The following is a 25,992-nucleotide window of genomic DNA, read 5'->3' as shown; positions in this document are numbered from 1 at the left end:
ACATGTGCATTAGAAAACATCATAAGCATACAAAGCTTCTTATTGGCTAAAATGCTAACTCATTTCCGGGTTTTAGGACTCATTCCCGCAGCACTCTATTCGTGGACAATCAGAAGCCAATCTGAAGCAAATCTTGATGATGAAGATCATACGAGGTGAGCGAAAGCTCCAGTTCCAGACCTCGATTGTTTTGTCAACTGCGCCTTCCAAGTTTAGGAATAACTCAACAAAAAGTCCTTCAGGTGCTCTGAGATCAAGAAATGGAAATTCAAACATCTACGACCAGCTCCAGCCTTATAAGTTCATAGTTTTTCAATGGAAATGATTGGGGACAAAAATCAACAAAGTCACCGGCTGTATTGATCCAACCATCCACACTGACCTCCTCCATTAGAGGATCGCTGCGCTCCAACGTCACATTCCTTCCTCTGTTGCTATTGACGAACGTCAATATGGCTGCTTTTATCTACTGAGTTGTCGTCACTGACACATCTTTCTATTATATACAGGTATAAAATAAATACTGAACCGAAGGTTGAACAACATCAAACACGTACTGTAACACTTTCTGTTAAAAGTGAACTGTGGCTTTAAGGCCGAGGCAGACGCTCCACACACTGAAGTCAAGCTCCAGAAACTTCTACCCTATTAGCATGCTCTCTCTCTCTCCCTGTCTCTCTAATGCTCTCTCGCCCACTCGTTCTCCACAAGATCCATTGGTATTCACATGAAGGCAGACGCCAGTGACAGAGAGAGAGAGCAATGAGGGCGAGAGAGAAAAGAAATGACAACGAGATGAAGGAGAGAGAGAGAGAAGAGATGACAGACATGGATTAAGGGAGAGAGAGAGAGAGAGAAATGTTAGAAATGAAAATGAAAGTGTGGAGAGCGAGCGAGGAAAAAGGAAAGACCTTGTCAAGTTTGACTTTTTCGCTTCGCCACCGAAAATGTTGGTAACACACACTATCCCCTCACTTTAAAGGTCACACCTGACACACATACACACACACCACACACACCTGACACACAGGTGTGTGTGATGAATAAGAATGAAGCTGTTTCTCTGCAGCAGGTGAACCAACAGGCTGGAAAATGCCGCTCCTCACCTCCTCACGACAATGCCGCCTTTTTCTATGTTAATATAATCTCCAGGTGCTCCTCACATGCGTGTGTGTGTCTACACTGCACCTCCCAGAGGTCACCTGTCAATCAAACGGCGTAGGCGGGCCTTATTTTACCCCAGTGTTGATGCAGTTTGAGTTTCCCTTTCTTTGTCTCTCCTGTGACAAACATCATGGCGGAGTGTACTTAGAAGGCACCAATTATTAGGCCTGTCACGATAACTACTCTTTTTGGACGATATATTGTCCCAGAAATACTTGCGATAAACGACATTATTGTCATTTAAAGACCATGTCATGCTGCTGATATTGTCGCCCCAGAAACCCTCACAGGTACCCCTACTACATTGAGGTTGCCAAGAGACGATGCATAGAAGCGCTGGGCGGAAGGATACACTGTTGTTAGTCAAGATATAGTTCTAGCATGTAACTCCCCTTAAATCTACAGACTGTTGGCTAGCTGTTTCCCCCTGCTTCCAGTCTTTATGCTAAGCTAGGCTAACCACATCCTGACTCTAGCTTAAAACCCAAAACCTTTGAGAGAAAGCTGTCGCTTTTCATTCGTAATAAACAGCTTTTTAATTTAAGGTGAAAACATGTTATATATATATGTTAATAATTAACCCTTTACCCGTTAACCGACATTAACCATATAAATATAATATAAAATATAATTTTAGATATCTAAAAAGGACAATGTAGATATCTTCAATTGATTGGGAATTAAAGATATCTTCAACTGGAATTACGACTAGTCAGAATTCAGTTGCGGATATGAGAAGGTAACCACTGGAAGTGTGCAAAAACAGGGCTGTTAAATGACTCTATAAGGACACATAGGATGTGATGGTGAGAAATACTGAATACAACAAGTCCTCCAAATTAAACAACATGTAATTTTAGCCCTCTAGAGCAACACACAGAAGTGTTTTCTGATCTGACGCCACCATCGGCAGGACGACATCCTTTATCTCCACCTTCAATTTGTTGATGCTGAAGACAGATATAGTGTCTTCAGCAGCACTACAAGTCATGTAGTGGACAAAGATATATTTTCACTTGACTTATCTTTCAAGCATCTTTGTCTCCCATCATACAACACAAACAAACACCTTGATAGATGGATTATTGAGTGTCCTGCCCAAGGACACTTCATCAGGGCATCTGCTTGCTGACAGTCTGGTTTATTAATGTCAAAGGTCTCCACAGCTCTCACACGATTGAGGTAAAGTCTCCTAAAATCCTCATTAAGAGGGAAAGAAGAGGAGGAAACCTTGAGAAGGACGTCTCAGCTCAGACAGAGATCGTCCTGCAGGTGATGGTCAGGTGTGTAATTACTGCAGCCAGCAGCTAAACAGATGCTTGAACCAAAGTCCTCCAACTGAAGGACAAAGGAGGCATTCAGGAACCCTCAGAAATATGAGTTTTCTGTTGTTTTGAAGTAAAAAAACATATTTTAATAAAAGTTAATCTCACTCCACCCAGTTAGCCTTACTGGGAACTTGCCATGTTCCCATTGGAGGACGGTTTAGTGCGATTAAGCTCCACATTACACCCTGATGTGGTGATAATTATGATGATGATGATGATGATGATAATGGGAAGGGAAGCGCCACTAAACGCTCTCTCGGTGGTGTTAATGGACTGTTCACTCGACCTTGTAATGGCGGTATTCTTGGCATTGTCATCAGGATGTTTAAATGTGTTTTATTCTGTGATTCAATATCGAACTGCCCCGAGACCTGATGGGTTCAGTAGCAGAGGATTTGTGAAGTCGTTTGCTTCTCCGTCTCTGGGTGACAAACATTTCTAAAAACATCACATTGAGCGGCCAAAACTAAACCAGAAGAAACTACGAGAACCAAACCAAACTTTCTGCAGGAACATTTTGAAACCAGAAGTTTGTGTTTTTTGCTCGCCACCATTTTTTGCCAAATACTGAAACCCAAAAATGTGACTTTAGCTAACAGGGTGATGCTCTGCAGGGACGGACAAGAGGCAACATCTATTGCTCAGTGTATTGACTGACAGGTGACACCTGTCAGTCAAGCAACCCACGCCCCAAAACACACTTAACATGTAAGACCTCAACCTCAAATCTGTGTTAAGAGAAACTGTTTACAGCGGTTACTGAACTAGCCCTCTCTTAGTGGCTGGTATTTGATGCCAGGGGATGTCTTCAAAGACAGCAGCAAAGGAACAGTTCAAAACCCTGTTTATTAGACTTTAGCGGTACCTATTTCTTCATACCTTCCTGACATTTCACCGGGTTTTCCGGTACATGACGGCCCGAGGCTGACCTTTAAGCTGGTCCACATGAAAGGTCAGCCCACCTTAACCACCTGAGACGCACGATAGACCCATTTTTGTCATTTTTTAGGGGGAGATAGCAGGTCAACGGAAGATGACATATATTACGAGTGCTAATAACAAGACAAATGAGATTCTATATGCGATTATCATGTTTTCTGTGATATGAAATGTGTCTCATGTGACTAACATTATGTTGTCATGGTGATGATAACCAGCACAACTAACTCTAACGCTCCATAAGTGGCATCAACAGCGTCTTCATTGGAACATTTAATACAATATTCAGGTTATTCTGACTGAGAAGTGTGTGCATGAGCAGAACTTTTACACACTCTTCTCTGCATGTGTGTGTGTGTGTGTGTGTGTGTGTGTGTGTGTGTGCGTGCATTACCCTACACGCCTGCAGCAGACTTTTAGTTTAAGCTTAAAAGCCGCCATTTAGTCTCTACATTATCCAGATGCACATTAATGGGAGCTGAGGGAAAAAAAGCATTAAACGCACTCAGAGGTGGAAATTCACTTAACATCATAATGGTTTTGTTCTGGGCGTTCGGAGAGAAAGAGTGTTTAAGTGTGTGTAAAATGTTCTCTTTGGAGTTCACGTTGGAGACGGTAATTTAAGAAATGCAACGGTTGCTCGGGGAAACGAGAAAAGAGGTTTCATTTCTGATGGCGATGATGTGAAGATACTGGCATCATATGAAACTAGAAAACCTAATGAATCCATTGGTACCAACCATGTCACACTAGCTTGTCATGAAGGAGGTTAAATAACGCTCCAATCTTACACTCAATTTTGGTGAGGAAAAAACTGCTATGGCCATTTTCAAAGGGGTCCCTTGACCTCTGACCTCCAGATATGTGAATGTAAATGGGTTCTATGGGTACCCACGAGTCTCCCCTTTACAGACATGCCCACTTTATGATCATCACATGCAGTTTGGGGCAAGTCATAGTCAAGTCAGCACACTGACACACTGACAGCTGTTGTTGCCTGTTGGGCTGCAGTTTGCCATGTTATGATTTGAGCATATTGTTGTATGCTAAATGCAGTACCTGTGAGGGTTTCTGGACAATATCTGTCACTGTTTTGTGTTGTTAATTGATTTCCAATAATAAATATATACACAAATTTCCATAAAGCAGCACATTTGCCCACTCCCATGTTGCTAAGAGTATATATATATATATTTTAATCGATTGACAGCCGTAACACATATATAACACGTTTTCACCTTAAATTAAAAAAGCAGTTTATTATGAATGGAGCTGTCTCTCAAAAGTTTTAGGTTTGAAGCTGGAGTCAGGATGCGGTTAGCCTAGCTTAGCATAAAGACTGGAAGCAGGGGGAAACAGCTATCCTGGCTCCATCTACAGCTCAACAATACGCCTACCAACACCTCTAAACAGCCCTGATTAACACGCTGTATCTCATTTTGTTTAATGCGTAAACAAACAGAACGTAAAGAAAACAGTTTATGGTTTTAAGGGGAGTTACATGCTAGAACTATTTCATTACCAACCGTTCAATTCAATATATTTTTACATAGCGTCAAATCATAACAGAAGTTATCTCAAGACACTTTCCATATAGAGCAGGTGTAGACCGTACTCTATAATTCAGAGACCCAACAAGAGAGCATGCACTAGGTGCGGCAGTGACAAGAAAAGCCTTCCCTTTAACGGGTAGAAACCTCGGGGAGAACCAGGCAGTGTATCCATCCGCTCAACACTTCTGTCTCCGGCAACCTCAATATAACAACGAGAATTCAGGAAACTGCACCAACTGCTGTATGTCCGGCATGTTAACTCATCTTTTTCTCTGTCCTGGTTTCTCAACAGTCTGGACCGAAACCAGACATTTTTATTGTGTGTTTCTGTTTCAACCAGAAGAGCTTCAAATTCTCTCAGCATCAGACCAGCGTATTCATGCACCTATCACACTGTAAGGTAACCATCTTCCCTCTTCTCTCTCTCTCTCTCTTACACAGGTATCAAATAGGGTGAAACAGCTCCGACTGAGTGCTTCCTTGTTGTTAATTGATTCCCACTGAGCTCCATATTGTGTTTTTATCGACCGGGTCAATCAATGTGTGTGTGTGTGTGTGTGTGTGTGTGTGTGTGAGCCACAGGCAATGCACAATCTTGATTGGCTGAGTAAATGAAGACTGATGAGGGAAGGTCAGCAGAGAGACAGCAGAGAAAAATGTTCCCTCACACAGGTGCCCACTCGTCCAATCACACGCTCACCAACAGCGCTGAAAGCAATCAGACAGGTCTCATAAAATCAGCTGGAGGCGACGGGTCACATCAGTTCGTTAGCAGCGTAGCGGTTAAATTCAATAATCAAGCAAGGTATTGATTATCTGAACAACCTGGAAGTGACCTGCAGAATACCTCGCACCGTTACAGCACAAGTTTACTAAATTACTGCACTGTTAACCGGCTCATGTGATTTAGCACACACCAGCTAACATTAGCTACACATATTAGCATTAGCAGTACACATTGGAAGAAAGAATAATAAAAGTAGTTGTTGTAAATGTAGTATTGAGAGTAACGTTGCTCGTGTAGCAGAGAGATCACAGCAGTGAATGTAGAACAAGATCCTGCTCTAGTACGGGGACGCAAACTGGTACAACTTGTAAAGTACTGGTAGAACTTGTAAACTACTGGTAGAACTTGTAAAGTACTGGTAAAACTTGTAAACTACCGGTAGAACTTGTAAACTACTGGTAGAACTTGTACTGGTAGAATGCATAAGCTACCGGTAGAACTTGTAAACTACTGGTAGAACTTGTACTGGTAGAATGCATAAGCTACTGGTAGAACTTGTAAAGTACTGGTAAAACTTGTAAACTACCGGTAGAACTTGTAAACTACTGTTAGAACTTGTAAACTACTAATACAAAATGTAAACTACTGGTAGAACTTCCAACTACTAGTAAAACATGTAAACTACTAGTAGAACTTGTAAACTACTAGTACAACATGTAAACTACTGGTAGAACTTGTAAACTACTAGTAGAACTTGTAAACTACTGGTAGAACTTGTAAACTACTAGTACAACATGTAAACTACTGGTAGAACTTGTAAACTACTAGTATAACATGTAAACTACTAATACAACATGTAAACTACTGGTAGAACTTCCAACTACTAGTAAAACATGTAAACTACTAGTAGAACATGTAAACTACTAGTAGAACATGCAAACTACTGATAGAACTTATAAACTGCTGGCAGCAGGAATTATCTATGGGTAGTTGTACTAGTACAACTTATAGCCTGCTGGTTGACGTTATTAGTAGAACTGGTAAACTACTGGTAGAACTCATGAGTACTTCATAAAGTGGTAACTCCCCGTGTTCACCCCCTGCTCTGTTATTTGTAGCTTAACGATGAACAATATGTCAGATCTCATAAACCGCCCAAATTATCACCATCATCATCATCATCATCATCATCCGACAGGCCGGAGGCTCGTAAACAACGACCTGCTGAAGCTTACGCCGAGAAGCTGCTTTCATTCTTCGCCTCATTTTGCCGGGCGCCGCCGGGAGGAGATGAAGATAATTAGCGTCAACACAACTGCTTTTGGCTGCTTCCTCACCCCTCACATCCCCGTTATGTTCTGCATGAGCCACGAAACACACTCAGTCCACTTGTAAGAGCTCCAGCTCATTAAAAAACACTTTAACACTCTGGGATGGCTCTTTTGCCTGCTCGCTGATCAACACACACACACACACACACACGGTAACACGCAAAGACACTCATAAAATCTCTCGCCAAGCAATTGGTACACACATTATCACACACACACACTCTTGTTTTTGTTCTCGTGCACATCAGAAACACTGGTACAGTGTAATCATCCTCTTTGTCTCTCTGTTAGACGCTCTGTAATTAGGAGACGGTCTCTTATGGAGAGTGGAGAGCTGAAAGTGAGCTGGCTGGTTTCTACCGCAGAGATAAAGACTGTTGGCCGACGTGTTCCTGAGCTGCAGAGTCCCACTGGTCCATAACAACCCACAACCATCACATTTAAAGGTCCTGGCACACATACAAGTCATGTGATGTTCACACTGCGAGCGTCAAAAAAGCAACAAAACAGGTAGCGTGGCCAACTACATTGTCGATGTTAAAGTGTTGCTCAAGCGTCGTTGGCGACGCAAGGAAATAGAACAGAGAACTGGCTAACGGCATGGAATGGAACAGGGTGAAACAAAACATATGATTGGTTAATGCCTCATGCATTAATGCAGTCTTTTCAAAATAATTACTGTTAAGTTTGCTTTTTTACGTTCCAAGCATATAGTTTTAACCAGTGGTCGTTATATTTATTAAAACACATAAATTGCTATTTTTTAATCTCAATTCTTATCATTTTGGCGCTGGCCAAAACCTCTTTGTGGGAGGCAGAAACTATTTCTCTATGCAGGTAAAAAGCCTGAAATCCCAGCAGCCTTTGAGGAAACACTGATTGTGCAGAAACAGTTGCAAAGAGCCAGTAAAATATCACTGAGCCAGTAAAATAGCACCGTTAATGATGCTTAGAAAGCATTCATCTCACTTTAATATTCAGTTTGTTTCAGAATTTGCACATTAAGACACTTACTGTGTTCAACATCTCAAAAAAGGGTTGCCTCTGAACGTAATCCAGAAATAAGATTCATGTTTCTCCCCACAAAGTAATCGGGAAAACAATGTAGTTTCATTTAAATGTAATTTGTAGGAGACAGAGTTGATGCTGTTGAAGATTTAGCTTCATTATTCAGTCAGTTTTAACACTTTCCATCTTTCCTGTAGCTCAAAGTAACGTGGGAGCAGCCGAGCACACACATTAAAAAGCTGCATTTCCCCCCCCCCTGTGTGCCGGAGACCTTGAGATCCAGATAGATGACGGAGCAGAAATGTCAGCTCTAAGGCAGCGCATGTGTGTGTGTGTGTGTGTGTGTGTGTGTGTGTGTGTTGGTAAAAGCAAGAGCTGCATTCATAAATGTGTGTCTCTGAGTGAGGAGAGGCTGCAGCTCAGTGGAGGAGGTTAGGACGTCTCCATTAGATCCTCTTCTCTGCTGGACGGATATGAAACATAAAACCAGGAGGTGAGTGTCCTCCTCACCTCGGTCGGTCCTAAAGAGCTGCTTTCCAAAATGCCACATGTCCATTTCACTAACGGCTCTGCAGCTGCAATATCAAACCTCGGCACCTGTTGGGTTGAGACTGAACGCAGTTTCTAAAAGCACCAAGAAATGATGGTTCTGATTTATACAGCTGTTCACTCAGTTTGTTAATGTTAAACTACTGTATATATTTCTGCATTAAAAGCAGAATTAACTGATATTTTTGGCATCTTTGATGCAGCAGAACAAGCTGTAAACTGACATCTTATCACCTCATAAAGTTGATGTGTTTGACATGTTAGCAAGCAGCTTCTGTACTTCCACATATCACAGAGCAACGGGAGGATCCTGATGTCACCTGATGAATGTCAGGCTGTTCTCACACGCCGTTCTTAACTACTGTTTCCTTTAAAACGTATTTACACATATTGCATAGAAACATAATTTCCAGGAGACGGTTGCTGATTTTTACTTCCAGCTTGCCTGAAATCCAATGAAATGAAAATGAGTTTCCTGTCTGGAGGAAGTCCATTCTGAATGTTTGGAAGGGAGGACGCATCCGATTGGAAACGGTGCATACATTTAATTTAAATGTCACGCCAACTGTTGCTGTTGAGAGATAAGATGCTTAACGCTTCAATTAGACGGCATTCGAGCTGTTAAGTACGGTGTAAATGTCAGAGTCTCGCTTTCATGTCGTTAAAAAACAGAAGAAGCTGTTGTGTTGAATGTGATGTGAGTCACGGCGTCGTCAGAAACCCCCGGAGGAGCAGCTCAGCGTCCGACGGAGGCTAACAGCTACATCGCTCCGCCTCTGAGACGGGCTACACTCATGATCACGTCTGCCAGACGGACTTACAGTGAAACTGCTGGGGAAGATCAGAGTGAATCTTTGATGTGAATCTATGTGATATTCATGCTGTTAAACAGGTTGAAGGATTACATTCTCCCCTGTGAGTTCAGACAGTTTTCCATCTCTTACAGGCTCAATAAACCTTCTCGTAACCTTTAAAACAAGACTGTTTATCTTAATCCCAGAAGAGCCGACATTTTACAGACACTGTAAATTTATTTGTTTTTTAGGTGACGAAGAAGTCCATTACACAATCACAGTCACAGAAAAAGCATAAAATGTCAGAAACACCATGACATAAATGTTCCTTTATTCAGTGTCGGCAACTATACGTACACATTAGTATTAGTGATGTCAAAGTTAACATGATAATAACGCCTTAACGCAAATTCGTTTTAACGCCAGTAATTTCTTTAACGCATTAACGGAACTTGTGATTTTTAGGATGTAGCGGCTCAGTTTTAGAGTGGAGATAATGGTATCATATAAAAATAAAAAACCTGATGAATCCATTGGTACCAACCATGTCATACTAGCTTGTCATGAAGGAGGTTAAATAACGCTCCAAACTTACGCAAAAGTTTGGCATGGAAAAACTGTCATGGCCATTTTCAAAGGGGTCCCTTGGCCTCTGATCCCAAGATATGTGAATGTGTAAGGGTTTTTGCCCAAAAATATCCAAAAAATGTCAGAAAATGTCAGAAAAAAACTGTCAGAAAAAAATGTCAGAAAATAGTTTTTAAAAAAAAGTCAAAAAAAGTCTGAAAAAACTGTCTTAAAAAGTAAAAAAAAAAGTCCGTAAAATGTCCAAAAGTAAGGCAGAAGAAAAGTCAGATACTGGTATCATAGGAAACTAGAAAACCTAAAGAATCCATTGGTACCAACCATGTCATACTAGCTTGTCAGCAAGAACGCCAAATAACAATCCAAAGTTACGCTAAATATTGGCGAGGAAAAACTGTCATGTCCATTTTCAAAGGGGTCCCATGACCTCTGACCTCAAGATATGTGAATGAAAATGGGTTCTATGGGTACCCACGAGTCTCCCCATCTCGGATCCTTAAAATGAAGATAACTAGTTTCTATTTATCTATATTGTGAAATGTATTTTCATATAAAATAGTTGAGGAGCAACACAGAGAATGTGACTGTTAGTGAACAGGCAGCTGTTCTGGTGCAGCTGCTGCTTAGAAACACGGAGGCGTCCTGCACGTGTCACTGCGTCGGGTCCACAATTGATTTAGAGATAATTACAGGTAACGGATCGGTTCTGGTGCTCAGCTTTGCAGGTGCACAGACGGACTGCAAAACAACATTTTTTCGCCGTATATCGGATGACAAAAATGTCTGTGATGTTGATGCTTTTCTTTATTCTTTCTAGAACGGGACGGACTGATGGTCCCCCCCAGAATATACACAATACTGTAGAGATGTGCAGTAAGTGGGTGAAGTGGAGCGACTGGCTGACTGTGAGCCAGACCAGCAGCACCAGTGATGCTCTGGTGTCTGAATGGGAGCACCTCCCTGACTGAGGCTGTCAAAGCAGCACATTAATGAACATGTAGCGTTTGAATAATCTCACTGGAACTCTTCCATCAGACTTCTGCTAAAAGGATCCGGCAGTAAGGAAACATGAAACCCATTTTAATTGTTCATTAATACGCCCCGACGCTTGTGAGCTCAGCAGCAGAATAAACTCCATTTCCCCGGACGGCCAACATTACAATAAGTAATGTAAAGGTCACAGACAGACGGCGTTCATGTCATCCAGGAACCATCATAATTTGCATTTGCAGAACTCATTCTGCACAATGTCAACTCTCATCGAATATAAAACTACCCTGTAATGGCACACTGCAGCATAATGGCCAATTTATGTCCATTCAGAGCCAAAACGGAGCCCGCGGGGGCCTCCCTCGCACTGCATTAAATAACCAATTTGCAGCGAAAACGTCATTACGGGAACAGTTCCCCGCCAAACGATGTCATTACGGTAACGGCAGCCACTCTGGCGTAACGCGGCGGATGGATACAGGCGCACGCTGGATAAAAACATCCGTCACTCATTGTGCTGGGAGTCCTTCACGCCCGGCTGCCCGACTCCATGAAGTAAAAGCCCTCAGACGCCATCACGGAGGAAGTGCCTGCTGCATCACCACGACCATTCACTCCATATTTAAGTTTCACAATAAAAGCGTGAACAATAAATGTGTGCTGAGGCTGCTCTTATTGTGTTATGGTGCTATTAACTCCGTGGGTAATCCCCGCAGGCGTCAATAAAAATGTAAAACTTCAATGACATGGTTAATCACGATACAATTAGCGCGAGTCAAGCGATGAATCCGTGGAAGTATGTAAATTAATCCGCCGGCGTCGTTGTCGGAGTCTCCCGCTGCTTTACATTCGCTGTGCCTGTAATCACGTCAGTCAGTCAGGGCTAATCGCCGCACAGCGAGGTGTGCTCCGCCTGCAAACTCACATTAAACTAAATCATGGTTTTATAACCTGTAAGTGACTGCAGGCTCTCTCTTAACGCTCGCATCCTGCTGCTGTTTCGGTGATTAAAGAGGCACATTAGAGGTGGAGGTGAAGCTACAGCAGCTACATATAAATATACACCTGAGCTCAGTTTATGTGAGTTCATATTTCTGTCCTGTAGGTGTGTCGATGTGCAAATTCTGAATATTAAAGTGAGACGAATGCATTCTAAACAACATTAAAGGTGCAATCAGTGATATTTTACTGGCTCTTTGCAATTGTTTCTGCACAAGAATGTTTCCTCAAAGGCTGCTGGGATTTCAAACTACTGGCGGGAAAAACTCCACTGCAGGTTTTTACCTGCATAGAGAAATATTTGGTGACTTCCAAAGAGGTTTTGGCCAGCGCCAAAAATGATAAGAATTGAGATTCAAAAAATAGCAATTTATGTTCTCTCCAAATGTGTTTTAAGAAATGTAACAGCCACCTCACTAATGGTTAAAACTATAAACCAAAACAAAAATGACAATTACAGCAATTGACAATATCAATTGCTGGATAAAAAATTTAATAAATACTTCCTGACAATTACTGATATATCTGACTTCAGGACATCTCTGACTTTTAATTTAGAGATTTTCCAAAATAATAGTCCCCAGAAGTGTATGATTCAACTTTTTCCCCATGGTCTAGTCTAGTGTTATAAAAGTTAACAAAAATCCACGGATTTGGCTGTCATCAGGCCATTAAAAAGGCGTTATCAGTCACTAAAAGCACCATAGACGTAGGTCAATAGGGGCCTACTACACCTACTATGTTGTAAAAGTGAAAGTGAAACTTAAAAGCAACACGTTCTAACATGTAAAACTGAATGAAACGTCACGTTATGAACACGAACAAAAAGGCTTTTTTAGGTTTAGGCAACAAAACTACAACTTCTTTAGGTTTAGGCAACAAAACCACAATGTCTTTAGGTTTAGGCAACAAAACTACAACTTCTTCAGGTTTAGGCAATAAAACTAAAACTTCTTTAGGTTTAGACAACAAAACTACAACTTTTTTAGGTTTAGGCAATAAAACTACAACTTCTTTAGGTTTAGGCAACAAAATTACAACTTCTTTAGGTTTAGGGAAAACAATGTTTTGGGTTCAATTTGGTTGCCTGGGTGAAAACCCTGTGTCTTGTGTTCTGCTCCAGTCATAATTACTACAGTCTTTAGAGGTCGCTGTTGTGTTCTTTTATACCTTCTTTCAGTGATCTACCATGTGAACAGATGATAAAACCTACTAGTGGGTGTAGTAGGCCCCTACTGACCCACATCTATGGGGTTTATAGCGACCGATAACAACTATTAACAACAGTCTAATCGGCTGCAAAAATCACAATAAATCGCAAAATTGAATCGCAATACTTAAAAATCGCAATAATATTGAATCGGCACCTGAGTATCGTGATAGTATTGAATCAGGAGATAGGTGTTTTTCTTCCCAGCCTGATTATCTAACATGATTTGAAGCTAAATGTATTAAAAGGATATTAGTTGTAGTTTTAAGGTAACTAGACTTGAGTGGGCTCTCTTCTGGAGGACAGCAGCTCTCAGAGCTCCTCTCTCGTCCTTTTTTATCAGGTAATTTCATTCTAGTCGTCTAATAGGACCTCATTTAGATGCCAGGTGAATGCAATTAAGTTGCGTGGCAGAATATAAAGCGAGCCGCTCTCTGAGCTCCGAGGACTCGGCTGCTCTTTAAAACAAAAATTCCCATGGACTTTGGTGTGTTTAGTTTAGAAGCTGCAGCTCTCTACAAACACAGACAGTAATGACGCAGAACAAACCAAACATGACAATGTCAAACCGAGCCGGTGATTGACTTTGAAGAGGCTCAGAGACGCCTGATAAAAGATGCCATTCAGACACGGATTAGTGGTTTTTGGTGAAAAAGAACAACTAATTTATCTCATTCAGTTCTTTATTTAATCCTCTTAAAGTCCTTTGCAGAGTGTGGTGACCCTGCTCTGTGTACCTACCAACTCTTTATCTATTGTAACTGCTGACGTGTTGCAGCCACTCGAGTTCACTTCAAGTGTTTCTGACTAACTGCTCATGTCACCACATATCAGAAATCTGTGTTTTCTGCCCCGTCCTACTTCAATCACAGTAACACAGCTTAAAGAGCTGTAATGGGATTCACTGCATGGGTCTGCTGTCGCTCTGTGAATGACAATTCCTCTGCTGGTTTACAAGCAGGACTCCTGACAGTCAGGTAGCAGCCATGAATACGGAACAGGCCGCTTAGCGAGGCGGCGCTTTGATCTGCTGGATTGTAATCTAGTGGAGGGTAATGATGTCAAACCGAGCGACGGGTCCACTGTACATCAACACCAGTCAATCGAACGGTAATAACCGCATTTCTTCTGGTTGAGTTCGAGCTTGTTAGCGGAGGGGCCGGGCAGGGACGAGGAAGTTCCTCGCTCTCCAAAAAACAGCCGAATCTGCAGCTTCCCCCGACTTTACGGAGCTTCATAGTGAGTTTCAGCTCATTGTTTATCTATCCGGTCTGTAACTTTACAGTTTTGGTTCACAATCAGAGATGAGCTGGTTAACATCGTGAAAACGGATATTTCCCTCAGGACTTGGTGGAGACCAAAAACAGAGCTCAAAGAGAAAGAATACTGGACAAAAACACAAAGACTCCTAATGAATCAGTCACCTCCACCATGGTCTCATTGGGTTAAATATAGACTGTATATGAGAAGTGGACGTAGTCACCATGACGTCACCCATTGGTTTGTGGTCTATGGTTTTGAAGCCTTGAGTTTGGTATTTTGGCCGTCGCCATCTTTGTTTTTTGGCGGTCACCATCTTGGTTTTTGGCCGTCACCATCTTGGTTATTTGCAACCAGAAGTGACACGAGAGGGTGGAGCTAAGTACAACCGAACGCTGAATAAGACTTTTTTAGGCAACCTAAAATGTTATAATTAACTTAAGGGTTAAAGTTGTAAGCTGAAAACACGGACAACTTCCAGACTGCACAACGCCGTGGTAGCGACCTGTCAATCACAAGGTAGCCCCGCCCTAAAGCATCCCCTGCTTTTTGGTCTATTTGACTCTAAATGGGACCATAATTTACTAAATGAACATCATGCTGTATTGAAGAAGACTTGAAACTAGCGATTGAGACCATAAACTCATGTTTACAATGTTTACTGAGGTAATAAATCAAGTGAAAGGTAGGCTCATTTTCTCAGAGACTTCTATACAATCAGACTTCTTTTAGCGACCAGAGGAGTCGCCCCCTGCTGGCTGTTAGAAAGAATGCAGGTTTAAGACACTTCAGCATTGACTTCACTTTTCAGACCCCAAGGTTAAACATCCCTTTAAACGCAGATCTCTCTCTTTCTCTTTCTCCTGACTCTCTGCTGTTGAACTTGAATAAAAACAGCGAAAAGGAGCGTTTCTTACCGTAAGCGGAGTCGGCTGCAGACTCCTGGTTCCGTGTGGTCGCCAACACATCAGCTGCACACACAAAAACAACACAACCTCAGTCACATTCTGCAGAACAAAAAACACATTTACCTCCTTAAAATTCCCCCCCAACCCTCCATCTCATTCATCTCATTTATTGTGCCTGTATATATCATGTATCATTGCTGCAGTTTTACAATCCACCAACTTTTACACTGTTTACACCTCATATTATAACTGTTATCATCAGTATTGTGGCTGTAAAATGCAGAGTTTATCTCACCATGGCAGCTGTCTGGGTGAAACGAGTGGTCGCCCTCGATATCCTGTTCAAACCCGGCTCTGCAGACAGACAGAGAAAGGAGAGAGGAATTTAAACAAACAAAAAGAACATTGATTTTAAGAACCATCGGCTCATCTCACGTCGGTTGCCATGGTTACCGTTGCCTGGGCAATTAATCGACGATGTGAACCCAGATAACGAGTTGAGACAACGTTAATTAGAATATGTCACATGGTTCATCTCCGGCTCGTCATTTACTCCGAAGACTTCTCAGAGGTCGACCGAGGAGAGAAATGCACCTTTTTCTGGTCGTCCAATTAGGGGATAAAGGAAGGTGACACTTGTCCAATCAGAAGACAGACAGTGACAAGAGGCGACCATGAAACCCACACTGAGTTTCAGCAGCAGGAAAGTGAAGTGAAAGTGAAGTATATCTGACTGCAGCTCTAGTAAATTAAGCCATTTACTTTCCTCGCAGTGTCTCCGGCGCTCGATTTGTGTCCCCGCTGTTTACTGTCTCCGCCGCCGCTTCCATCTGACCTTCAAATCAATTTTAAAAGGGGCAACAAATCAGGTTTTTACTGCACAACACGGCACGGAGCGACTGCAGTGTAACGGCAGTGTCAGAGCCAAGGAGCAGGAGACTGATTCTGCCTGTTGCAGCTCTCACCTGCTGATCACTCATAGAATAATAAAACCTCTCCGGGTAATCACTTTAAAAAATACTGCAAATCCTCAAAACGTGGCAGAGAGAAGCAAACCTTTATCCCTAATTTCCCTGATGCATACTCAAAACTTCTTCCATGTTTTCTTCTTGTCTTGGTAAATTCAGTATAATGTGCATTTTCTTATCACTAATTCCACCAGCACAACAGCAGAAACATGTCATAAGCCATGTTCCCATTCAATTGTCAAGTGAATTTGAACCTCTTAAGCCCTGGGGTGCTGAACAGTGTGGTTCACCTTGACAACAAATCAAGAATAGCTCCACAACTACCAGGTCTATATTCATGGTCTCTATGGATAGGTAAGACCTCAGAGAATTCATCCCCAGTGTCAGTAACATTGTGACTGTTATTATGTCTGAGTAAACTGGGATGAACCAAAGGAAACATTTACATTTGTATCCTCGCCTAAAATGTTTTCTAGATCAGACAGTGGATAACACCATTACAGCAATGATGCCATGCGCAGAGATGCCACTGAATTCATTCAGCAACTCCTCGACTACAACTGTGCCAAAGCAGATATAAATAACACAAAGCACATAGATTCTGCAAAGGTTTTAGTGAGGATAGGACCAGGAGGACTCTCCATTTGGTCACTTGGATACCCAAAGTGTGCCAAATGGGTTTTCTACCTCTTGAAAGAGAATCTGGCTCTAAAATACTCCTGATATCCACTACAGGAGGCTATGTGCACACAATGGAGCCTTTGGCCATGACATTTACCCTGTGCATCATCACATTCTACCATTGTGCACAGTATACAATCAATAAAAAAACAACTAAATTGTATAATTTTGACTCCAAATGGAGTTGTCTTATTATAATAATGAAATATGATCAAGTAGATAATAACAAATAAGATCAATAACAATGTAAATAAGATAACAAAAAAGAATCCAAAGTCAAGTATGTAGATTAAATAAATATTATAAAGTAAAAATACAATTTCTCGTGTGTTGATTTTGTAACTAAAATATTGAAATCATTGCCAAACAAACATTGTTTGGACAAAATACACATGGAGTGTTGTTTTAGTAGCGTTAAGGCCTCGTCTTTTAGAAACTGTTCATAAAAAAAGACCACCACAGCATTTTATGAAGTTTTTAAAGGCAGCGTTTTAACACACAGGTATCGAGTCCGTCGGGTAAAAGAAGTGCAAACTTTTGAAATGTCGCAAAAAAAGAAATGTGATTTATCCGCGTTCCCATCAACTGAAGTTGGTGCTATATCTTAACAGTGACATTACATAAATGCCATAACCATTTGGCGACGCTCCATTGAACCAACTTACAGTCATAAACCATCAACAGGAAGTCAGAGTTGCCGTCATGTTTCTGGAGGTGGACGCATATTTTCCCAGAAATGAAAAAGGTACTTTGTTTTTCAGGCTGCTGCTCTGAGACTGAACATCCATCAGTGTGATCAGGCTCAGCCCACGTCTGTGCTTATTTGGCACTACGTGTTTCCAGCTCTGTTTATTCTGTATCGGCAACAACATTTTCCAGTGATTAAGTGAGTGAAGAAACATTTATTCAAACTTGTTCTAATGGTTTACAAAAATGACTAAATGACTTCACTGTTAGTCGTCACTTTATTGACTGTTTTCTTATTTTCAGTTGTTATATTTTTGTCTTATTCACACATTCAGCTCTTTTCTCTAATAGCATCTTCTAGCTGTTAGCTGAGGATTCCCTTTAAGCTTTATGATAATCACATGCAGTATAAATGTGTTATTGTCTCATATTCTAAAATGGTGTATTTGAATATTTCTGCATACTGGGGTCCCTAAACAGTCTTGAATTACATAAATTGGGTATCACTGTAAAGCTGAGACTCTTGTGGATCCAATGAGCCCAACTGTATTCATGTGTGATGATGTTAGTCCCCATAGGAGCCATTTCATTGACCTCACTGTATAAAGTGACCTGTGGTGACCTCTAGGATAATCACAGCCTCATGCAACTTTACAGCCAAACTAGAGACCTAGAGCATTCAGAGGATGGATGGCTTTCCTAGCTAGATTGACAATAAGGGGGTTTCTGAACAGTTTACACAACAGAAGTTCTCGCCATCCAATCGCCGAAAAATGCAATTCTTGCAGAAATCCTCCAAAATATCCAAAGATTTTGATCCCAAATCACAGCATGACTTTTTCTAAGGTGTTCCTCAAGGTCTTGGTGTCTTAATGTGGTATTTTGGAGGGATTATTGATCATTTTTTATCAATTCTCCAGTGGTAAAACATGGTTAAATTTAGCACCAAATCTGTGTAACAAATGGTATCAACCCAAAAATTGCTGCAACAACTTATGTAACATCTACTGTTGACATGCTATCTCCCCCTAAAGACCCCCTGTAGCCCCCTGAAAAAGACTAATATGGCTCTATTGTGGGTCTCAGACGGTTAAAGCTTGGCCGGTACCACTATCCAACACCTTTGGGATGAACGGGAACGCCGACTGCGAGTCAGACCTGATCACCCCGTACCTTTGTACATTTAGTGTTTTTCTACATTCACAGACGACAGCTGTCTCCTCTCAACTTTCTCTGCGGTGTAAATGCAGATCACATAATCCAATAAAAGATCAATGAATCATGCAACAGAAGAGGAGCTGTAGAACATTTCCATCACATTTAATGAACTCTACAAGTTTGGATTTATTATGAAATCATTATGCTTTCCTCTCCTCACTCGCTCTATATTTACCTCTCTCCACCTCACTTATTTGCTAACTCCTCCGCCCCCTCAGTCACTCAATATTTATCTCCCTTATCACTCATTCTCTCTCTCCATCACCATCACCGTCTCTCCTCCCGTCTCTGGAGCTACATTTCCACCAGCGTGGGCTGAGCTGTGAGTGAGGAGAGGGAGAGGAGAACGGGAGGAGGTCGCAGCGACGGCGAGCCGCTATAAATCCCGAAACCTCTCGGGCACCTAAACACCTCGTTCATCTAGCGGGGAGCGACTCGGAGGAGGGGATGGAAATAGACTCCGCCGGTTATAAAATACCATCAAGTTATCAGAAGCTGTTGTTGCTGGATTGTATTTCCATGTTCTCGACGTTGAGGCTCTACAGTGGAGGCGTTAACAGCTTTCAGAGGCTGTGAAATGTAATTAGGATGTATAAATGGCTGCAGATACTTTCAGTCAAAGGAGAGAACATTTACAGGTTCTCTGCACTCCCATGATGCAACACTTTGTTTTGGTGTGATCGCAGCTCTCCGGTTAATAGACTGACTTCGTCTCTTCGGCTTTGAAGAGTTCTGGAAACTTCGTCTGAAAGACTTGAGACAATCATTGTTGTCAAAGATGTCATTAAATCTATTGATGAAGTACTTCAGGTTTATAAAACTTGAGACGTGACCATCTTGAGTGACTCGTTTTGCCCTAAAAGTCCTAAAACATGACTTGAGATTTGCTCTGAAAGACTTTTTTTAGGTCTAAAAAATTTGAGACTTGTTTCGAAAGACTTCAATCGACTTAAGACTTGACTTGATCTTGTGTCGATTGACGTGAGACTCCTATCATTTAAGACTTGATTCGAATGACTTGAGACATCTCTAATAGCGTGTAATTTTACTCGGACCTGCACCAAAAAACTTAAAAACAACTCAGTGCCTTGAAAGACTTATCAAATGACTTAAGACTTGACTTGAGACTTAACTTGCATTTAATGATTTGACCTGTAGCTTCAGTAAAATGACTTGAGTCTTGATTCAAGACTTCAGACTCAACTTGAGACTTAAATAAATTGACACTTGATTTGGGGTTATCTCAAATAGCGTATGATTTGTCTCGGACTTGCCACAAAAGACTTGAGACTTGCACTGAAATACTTAAAACTAATTTTTTTAATGAATCAAATGACTCGACACTTGACCAGGACATGTCTCATAGGACTTGGGACTTGAATCGGACTTGCACCAAAATACTTAAAAACAACTCAGTGCCTTGAAAGACTTATCAAATGATTTAAGACTTGACTTGCATCGAATGACTTGAGACTTAAATTACATGACTCGACCCTTGTTCTTGAGACTTCACGCTGACTGGCACAAAAAGACTTTAAAACAATCTGTCCATAGACCAGTATTACATCACGCTCAGTGTAAACTAACAATCATGTCACAAAGTCAGCGCTGCAGGAACATAACAGTCATTTACCTCCAACAGACTTCAGCCCTGCCGAGGAACAACACACTGATCTCATCCCAGCTCAGCGATGAAGACTCATATCGCTGCGGAGGAGTGAAGCGCCTCATTTCCTGTTGCTCCCGGTGAACTCGGCTCTGGAGGCTCCGAGCCAGCCGTTACACCAGTTTAAACCTGACAGCAGCGATATTCCTGAACATAAACCCAACCCCGGAGGGCCAATGAGGCGGCAGCAGGTGCTCAACACCCACAGGTGAGATTTGGCGAAGTTATTAAAGTCTTGGAGGCAAGAGGTTGGGGTTGTGTGAAGATGATGGAGGAATAATAGCTGTTATAATGAGCCGGAGAGAGAAATAACTCTGGTAATCTGAATGGGTGTTATGTCACATATTGGCTGAACACAGCGGTGGAAAGTTTACTCAGGAGACGTTTCCGAGAGAAAACAACAGCATCAGTCATTTAAATCTAATTATATGTTTGTGTTCAACTGACGAGGACCTCTGGGGGCGTGAAATATGATTGTTGTTTAAAAAAAGGATCTAAATCGATGCAGCAGAACCAGAGATATTGTCTCTTTTATTCCACACATAACTTTTCCTTGTCAAAACCTGGTGCCTACATTACCCAGAATGCAACTGTCCGAGAGTCAGGTGTGATATGCTAGTAGCAGCTAATGTAGCCTGCAGCAGAGATGAGCAGCTACAGCAACCCGGTCTCACAGGAAGGCGTATGAATACCACGACATTACACGGACATTCAACGTGTCATGAGGACGCATTTTAGCGTTTTCATGTGTCATTTGTACGCTGCTAACTTAGGTTTAAGCAAGAAAACCAATTTGTTAGGGTAAGGGAAAACGGTTGGGCTTAAAATAGGTAAGTAAACTAAGTGAAATACGTACAGAAAAAAACTACGGAAAAGACGTCACAAACGTCACTAACAAAACAACGGACTCGAATACGGGTCTCCTGGTTAAAAAGTCCTGTGTTTGTTGGAGCCATCCACCCCAAACTGCATGTGATTATCAAAAAGTGGGCATGTCTGTAAAGGGGAGACTCGTGGGTACCCATAGAACACATTTTCATTCACATATCTGGAGGTCAGAGGTCAAGGGGCCCCTTTGAAAATGGCCATGCCAGTTTGGAGCGTTCTTTAGCCTCCTTCTTGACAAGCTAGTATGACATACTCAAATTGAGGATTTTTCATTATTTTTTAGAGTGATAACATCGTAAACTATATATAAAATATGATGACATATGTGATATGTTGCCTTCTTGATTCTGAAAACCGAGCCTCTGTGTTGTAAAATGGAAATATCAGAGTTGAAACTGGAGATGTCCAGATTCTCCGACTGTAGTCTGTTACTATGGTGACGACAATGCCAAAAATATGGTCATTGTTATTAGAGAAGAAGGATCAAGTCCGTAACTACAGCGATTTGTGCAGATTTTATTTTTTAACCTCCTTTGCGACGAGCTAGTATGACATGGTTGGTACCAATGGATTCTTTAGGCTTTCTAGTTTCATATGATACCAATATCTTCAAACTAGCTTTAAAACTGAGCCCGCTACAACCTAAAAATCACAAGTTGCGTTAATTATAATTATTATATACTAATTAGGGCTGCCAACGTTAACACAGTAACTTTGACAGCCCTACTTTTAACACATTTGAAACCGGACCCGTCATATTAGGGAGTTTTCGGTAACCAATCAAACCAAAGTTCGGTCTGCAGAAAAGCACCTCAGTACAAATACAGAAGAGTTTCTAAAGACTGAGATATAATTCGGAGCTTCACTCAACTGAAAACCTCTGAGCTGAAGTGAGTTTAGCTTCTCAAACTTCTGCAGAGAAGTGAGACATTTCCTCCAGGGAGATGGAGAGATGGAGAGATGGAGGGTGAAGGAAGGATGGAGAGAGTTTTACTGCTTACGTAACTTCAGCTAACTTCAGCTGAAGAGAAGGAACGGAGAGAGAGAGAGAGAGAGAGACAGAGAGGGAGAGGCAGGTAGAGGAGAAAAAGAAAGAAGAGGGACAAACAGACAGGATTCAGAGGAGATGAACACCAGATTGATTCGGTTGTCGTGGCAGCAGCTGTTTCCCCCGAGTGTATCTGTACTGTTTAGGTTAATTCAGAGGTAGAGACAGCTGCTCACACACTGAAGCATCTGATTCTCAACAAAGACGTTTCGTCCCTAAAGTGAAGAAACCTGCAACAATGATGGAGACCGATTGAGAGTCGATGTGAAACTGGAACTTTAGTTCTGTTCCAGAAGTAAAAAAAAACTCTTTCAAAATCCCATTGACCTTTGTAATATTGTGAACCATAGGGCTGTCAAAGCTAACGCCATGATAACACGTTAACGCAACTTTGTTTAAAGCTCCAGTAGGCGAGATTAGAGCAAACATGATTAAAAAAAGTTATTTTTATAAAACGGTCGCTATATCGTGACAGAAGTGCATGAAACAGGTAACCTGAAAAAAATCATATTCCTCTGTGTCCTCCGGTGCTCCTAACGGCATCTGCAAGGTTTCACAGACCGGAGGAAAACAAGCAGTAAGAGCTGATCTGAGGTCTGCCGTCCAGCTGCCGTCTATGAGAGCCGGCTGTCAATCACTTGCAAACTCCAACCAAACGGTCAAACTAGGCAGCGCTGATCAAATATGAATCAATATTGTGTAACTCTAATGCCTATTTCTCTCCTCAGATGTTCTCAGAATCATCTTGTAGTGCACGGTTTAGCTGTAAAACGAGAAAGTTTGTGACGCTGCCGCCATTATGAAATCTGGTGAAGGAACGCCAAGTTTTGGTCACATGACCGGACCACAGCCAATAGGAACGCTCTCTCAATGAAATGACCTGTGATTGGTCAGAGTCTCTCGTCACGGGCTAGATTATTTAAAGCCTGAAAACAGAGCCATGAGGAGCAGAAGTCTAGTTATCTCTCAGAACACTTGAATTACAATATGCTGAGAGGTTATTATGGAAGTTTTGCCCAATGATGCAACCTGTGTTTTTAGGTTGTAGCGGCTCAGTTACAAAGCTAAAGTGAAGATACTGGTATCATATGAAACAAAAAAACCTGATGAATCCATCGGTACCAACCATGTCATACTAGCTTGTCATGAAGGAGGCCCTTGTCAAAGGGGTCCCTTGACCTCTGACCTCCAGATATGTGAATGTAAATGGGTTCTATGGGTACCCACGAGTCTCCCCTTTACAGACATGCCCACTTTATGATAATCACATGCAGTTTGGGGCAAGTCATAGTCAAGTCAGCACACTGACACACTGACAGCTGTTGTTGCCTGTTGGGCTGCAGTTTGCCATGTTCTGATTTGAGCATATTGTTTTATGCTAAATGCAGTACCTGTGAGGGTTTCTGGACAATATCTGTTATTGTTTTGTGTTGTTAATTGATTTACAATAATGAATATATACATACATTTGCATGAAGCAGCATATTTGTCCACTCCCATGTTGATAAGAGTATTAAATACTTGACAAATCTCCCTTTAAGGTACATTTTGAACAGATAAAAAATGTGTGATTAATCTGCAGATAAAGGGTGGACCCTGCTGAGATGGGCGGACTATATTGTGTCGGAGGTTTTGATGTTAACAGATCCAGGACGAGGGAAGGCTAAGACTGGTACCGCTGTGATGTGATCTCCACTGATGCTAATCGAGCATAATCACCCAACTTGGTCAAACTTTCCTCCACTTCACTTCACTGCAGAGCACGCAGGACAAACACTGACTGCTCTCCCGTCAGCCTCCGGGACGCAACAAACACCCGTTTTCAGACACGTTATAACACAACATGATGTTTATTAAAGGCAATGATGTCTGCTGATGAGTTACATGTAACCCTGAGTCTTCTAGTGGGTCAGTGTGGTAGATTTATGTTGGAATAAAAGAGGAGAAACAGAGAAAACAAGTCATTTTTCTCATGTTGCCGTCATCGCTAAAGCATCTTCTTCTCCTTCTTCTTCTTCTCTCAGATCTGTCTGCTCTACTCGCTCTAATGATGCTCTCACATAGAAACACTCTCCATCTTCCTGCTTGGACCCATTTTTCTTCTTTGCCCTCTTTTCTGTTCGCTTCTCTTCCTCACATGATCTCTCCATCATCACTGCAACGTCATCGTCGGTTTGGCTCTGACCTCTCAGATCAGGGGGGGTCAAAGGTTTCTCAAGAGCAAACTGAAAAGTTTGTTGTGTTGTAGTTTAATTTATTTGATTCAAACATTTCCATGTGATATTAATTTTATATGGGTTATCATATGATGGTGTATTAGGGCCACTACAGGTAAAAAACAAAAAAAATAATGATGGAGTCAGGGGAGGGGGGTAATATTCAGAGAAAAAACTCGTAAAAAGTCGTAAATTTACGCGAAAAAAACTCAGAAATTTACGAGATTGTAAACTTATAATTTTACAAGAAAAAAAACTCAGAAAAATATTGCAAAACTGTGGTGACGCCAGCCACCGTCTGAATTTCGCTGCTCCTAACGCCGTGTTAAAGTCGATTCACACCAAACATGGATTTGCGTCCAAAAAATTAGCACGGAAATTTATAAAAAAATTATTTTATGGGTTCTTCTGAATGCTTACACACCCTGCGATGTATTTGTGCAGGGGAGAAAAATATTCAGACGGACCTTCAGAAATATGTTTGATCAATGAAATCCACTGATTATAAATCAAACTGTATTATCTTAGAGAATATCCAAGTTTTTTTTCTTGTATTTAATAATTAATAATCTCACAAATTTCTGAGTTTTTTCTCATAAATTTGCCACTTTAATCTCAGATAATATCCATGTTTTTTATTTCATAATTTATGACTTTATAATCTCACAAATTTGTGTTTTTTTTCTCAAAAATGTGCTACTCTAATCTCAGAGAATATCTGAGGTTTTTCCCGTAAAATACGACTTTATAATCTCGCAAATTTCTGAGTTTTTTCTCATAAATTTTCCAATTTATTTTCAGAGAACATTCAAGTTTTTTTTCTCTTAAATTTCCAACTTTATAATCTCAGAGAACATCCATGTTTTTTTCTTGTATTTAATACTTAATAATCTGGCAAATTTGTAAGTTTTTTGTCATAAATTTGCCCCTTTAATCTCAGAGAATAACCATGTTTTTTCTTGTAAATTTAAGACTTTAATCTCGGATATTCTGAGTTTTTGCTCTGTATATTACACCCCTCCCCTGGCGCCGTAATTATTATCTCTTTTTTTACCTACAATAGCCCTAATACACTATCGCACAATACCCCACAATGACACAATAAAATGTGAAACAATCTAAGGGGTTGTGAATACTCGTTTAAGGCCGTGAACTAACAGCTGATGCTTCTCTCTTTCTAATTAGCTTGTTTTAGTATCGTGAACCAAACGCTGCACGTATGCAGGATGTCAACTCTGATCTCTGCTGTCAACGTCCTCGACGTCCTTCCTCTGA

General features: G+C 41.3%; 1 protein-coding gene across 1 annotated transcript in view; it reads right to left on the bottom strand.

Annotated features, from left to right (window-relative positions):
* Nucleotides 1-25,992, bottom strand: part of LOC141753803 (semaphorin-6D-like) — a 147,718-nt gene that overhangs the window by 11,285 nt on the left and 110,441 nt on the right. The window contains exons 19-20 of the mRNA XM_074612390.1: nucleotides 15,641-15,699; nucleotides 15,355-15,408 (exon numbers count right to left, since the gene is read on the bottom strand). Of these exons, the coding sequence (XP_074468491.1) occupies nucleotides 15,355-15,408; nucleotides 15,641-15,699 (113 nt within the window). The remainder of the gene's footprint in view (nucleotides 1-15,354; nucleotides 15,409-15,640; nucleotides 15,700-25,992) is intronic.

This window comes from Sebastes fasciatus, chromosome 17, assembly GCF_043250625.1.
Source record: "Sebastes fasciatus isolate fSebFas1 chromosome 17, fSebFas1.pri, whole genome shotgun sequence".
Taxonomy (NCBI): Eukaryota; Metazoa; Chordata; class Actinopteri; order Perciformes; family Sebastidae; genus Sebastes; species Sebastes fasciatus.
Note: the sequence above shows the minus strand (reverse complement) of the source record. Positions and strands in the feature narration are given on the sequence as shown.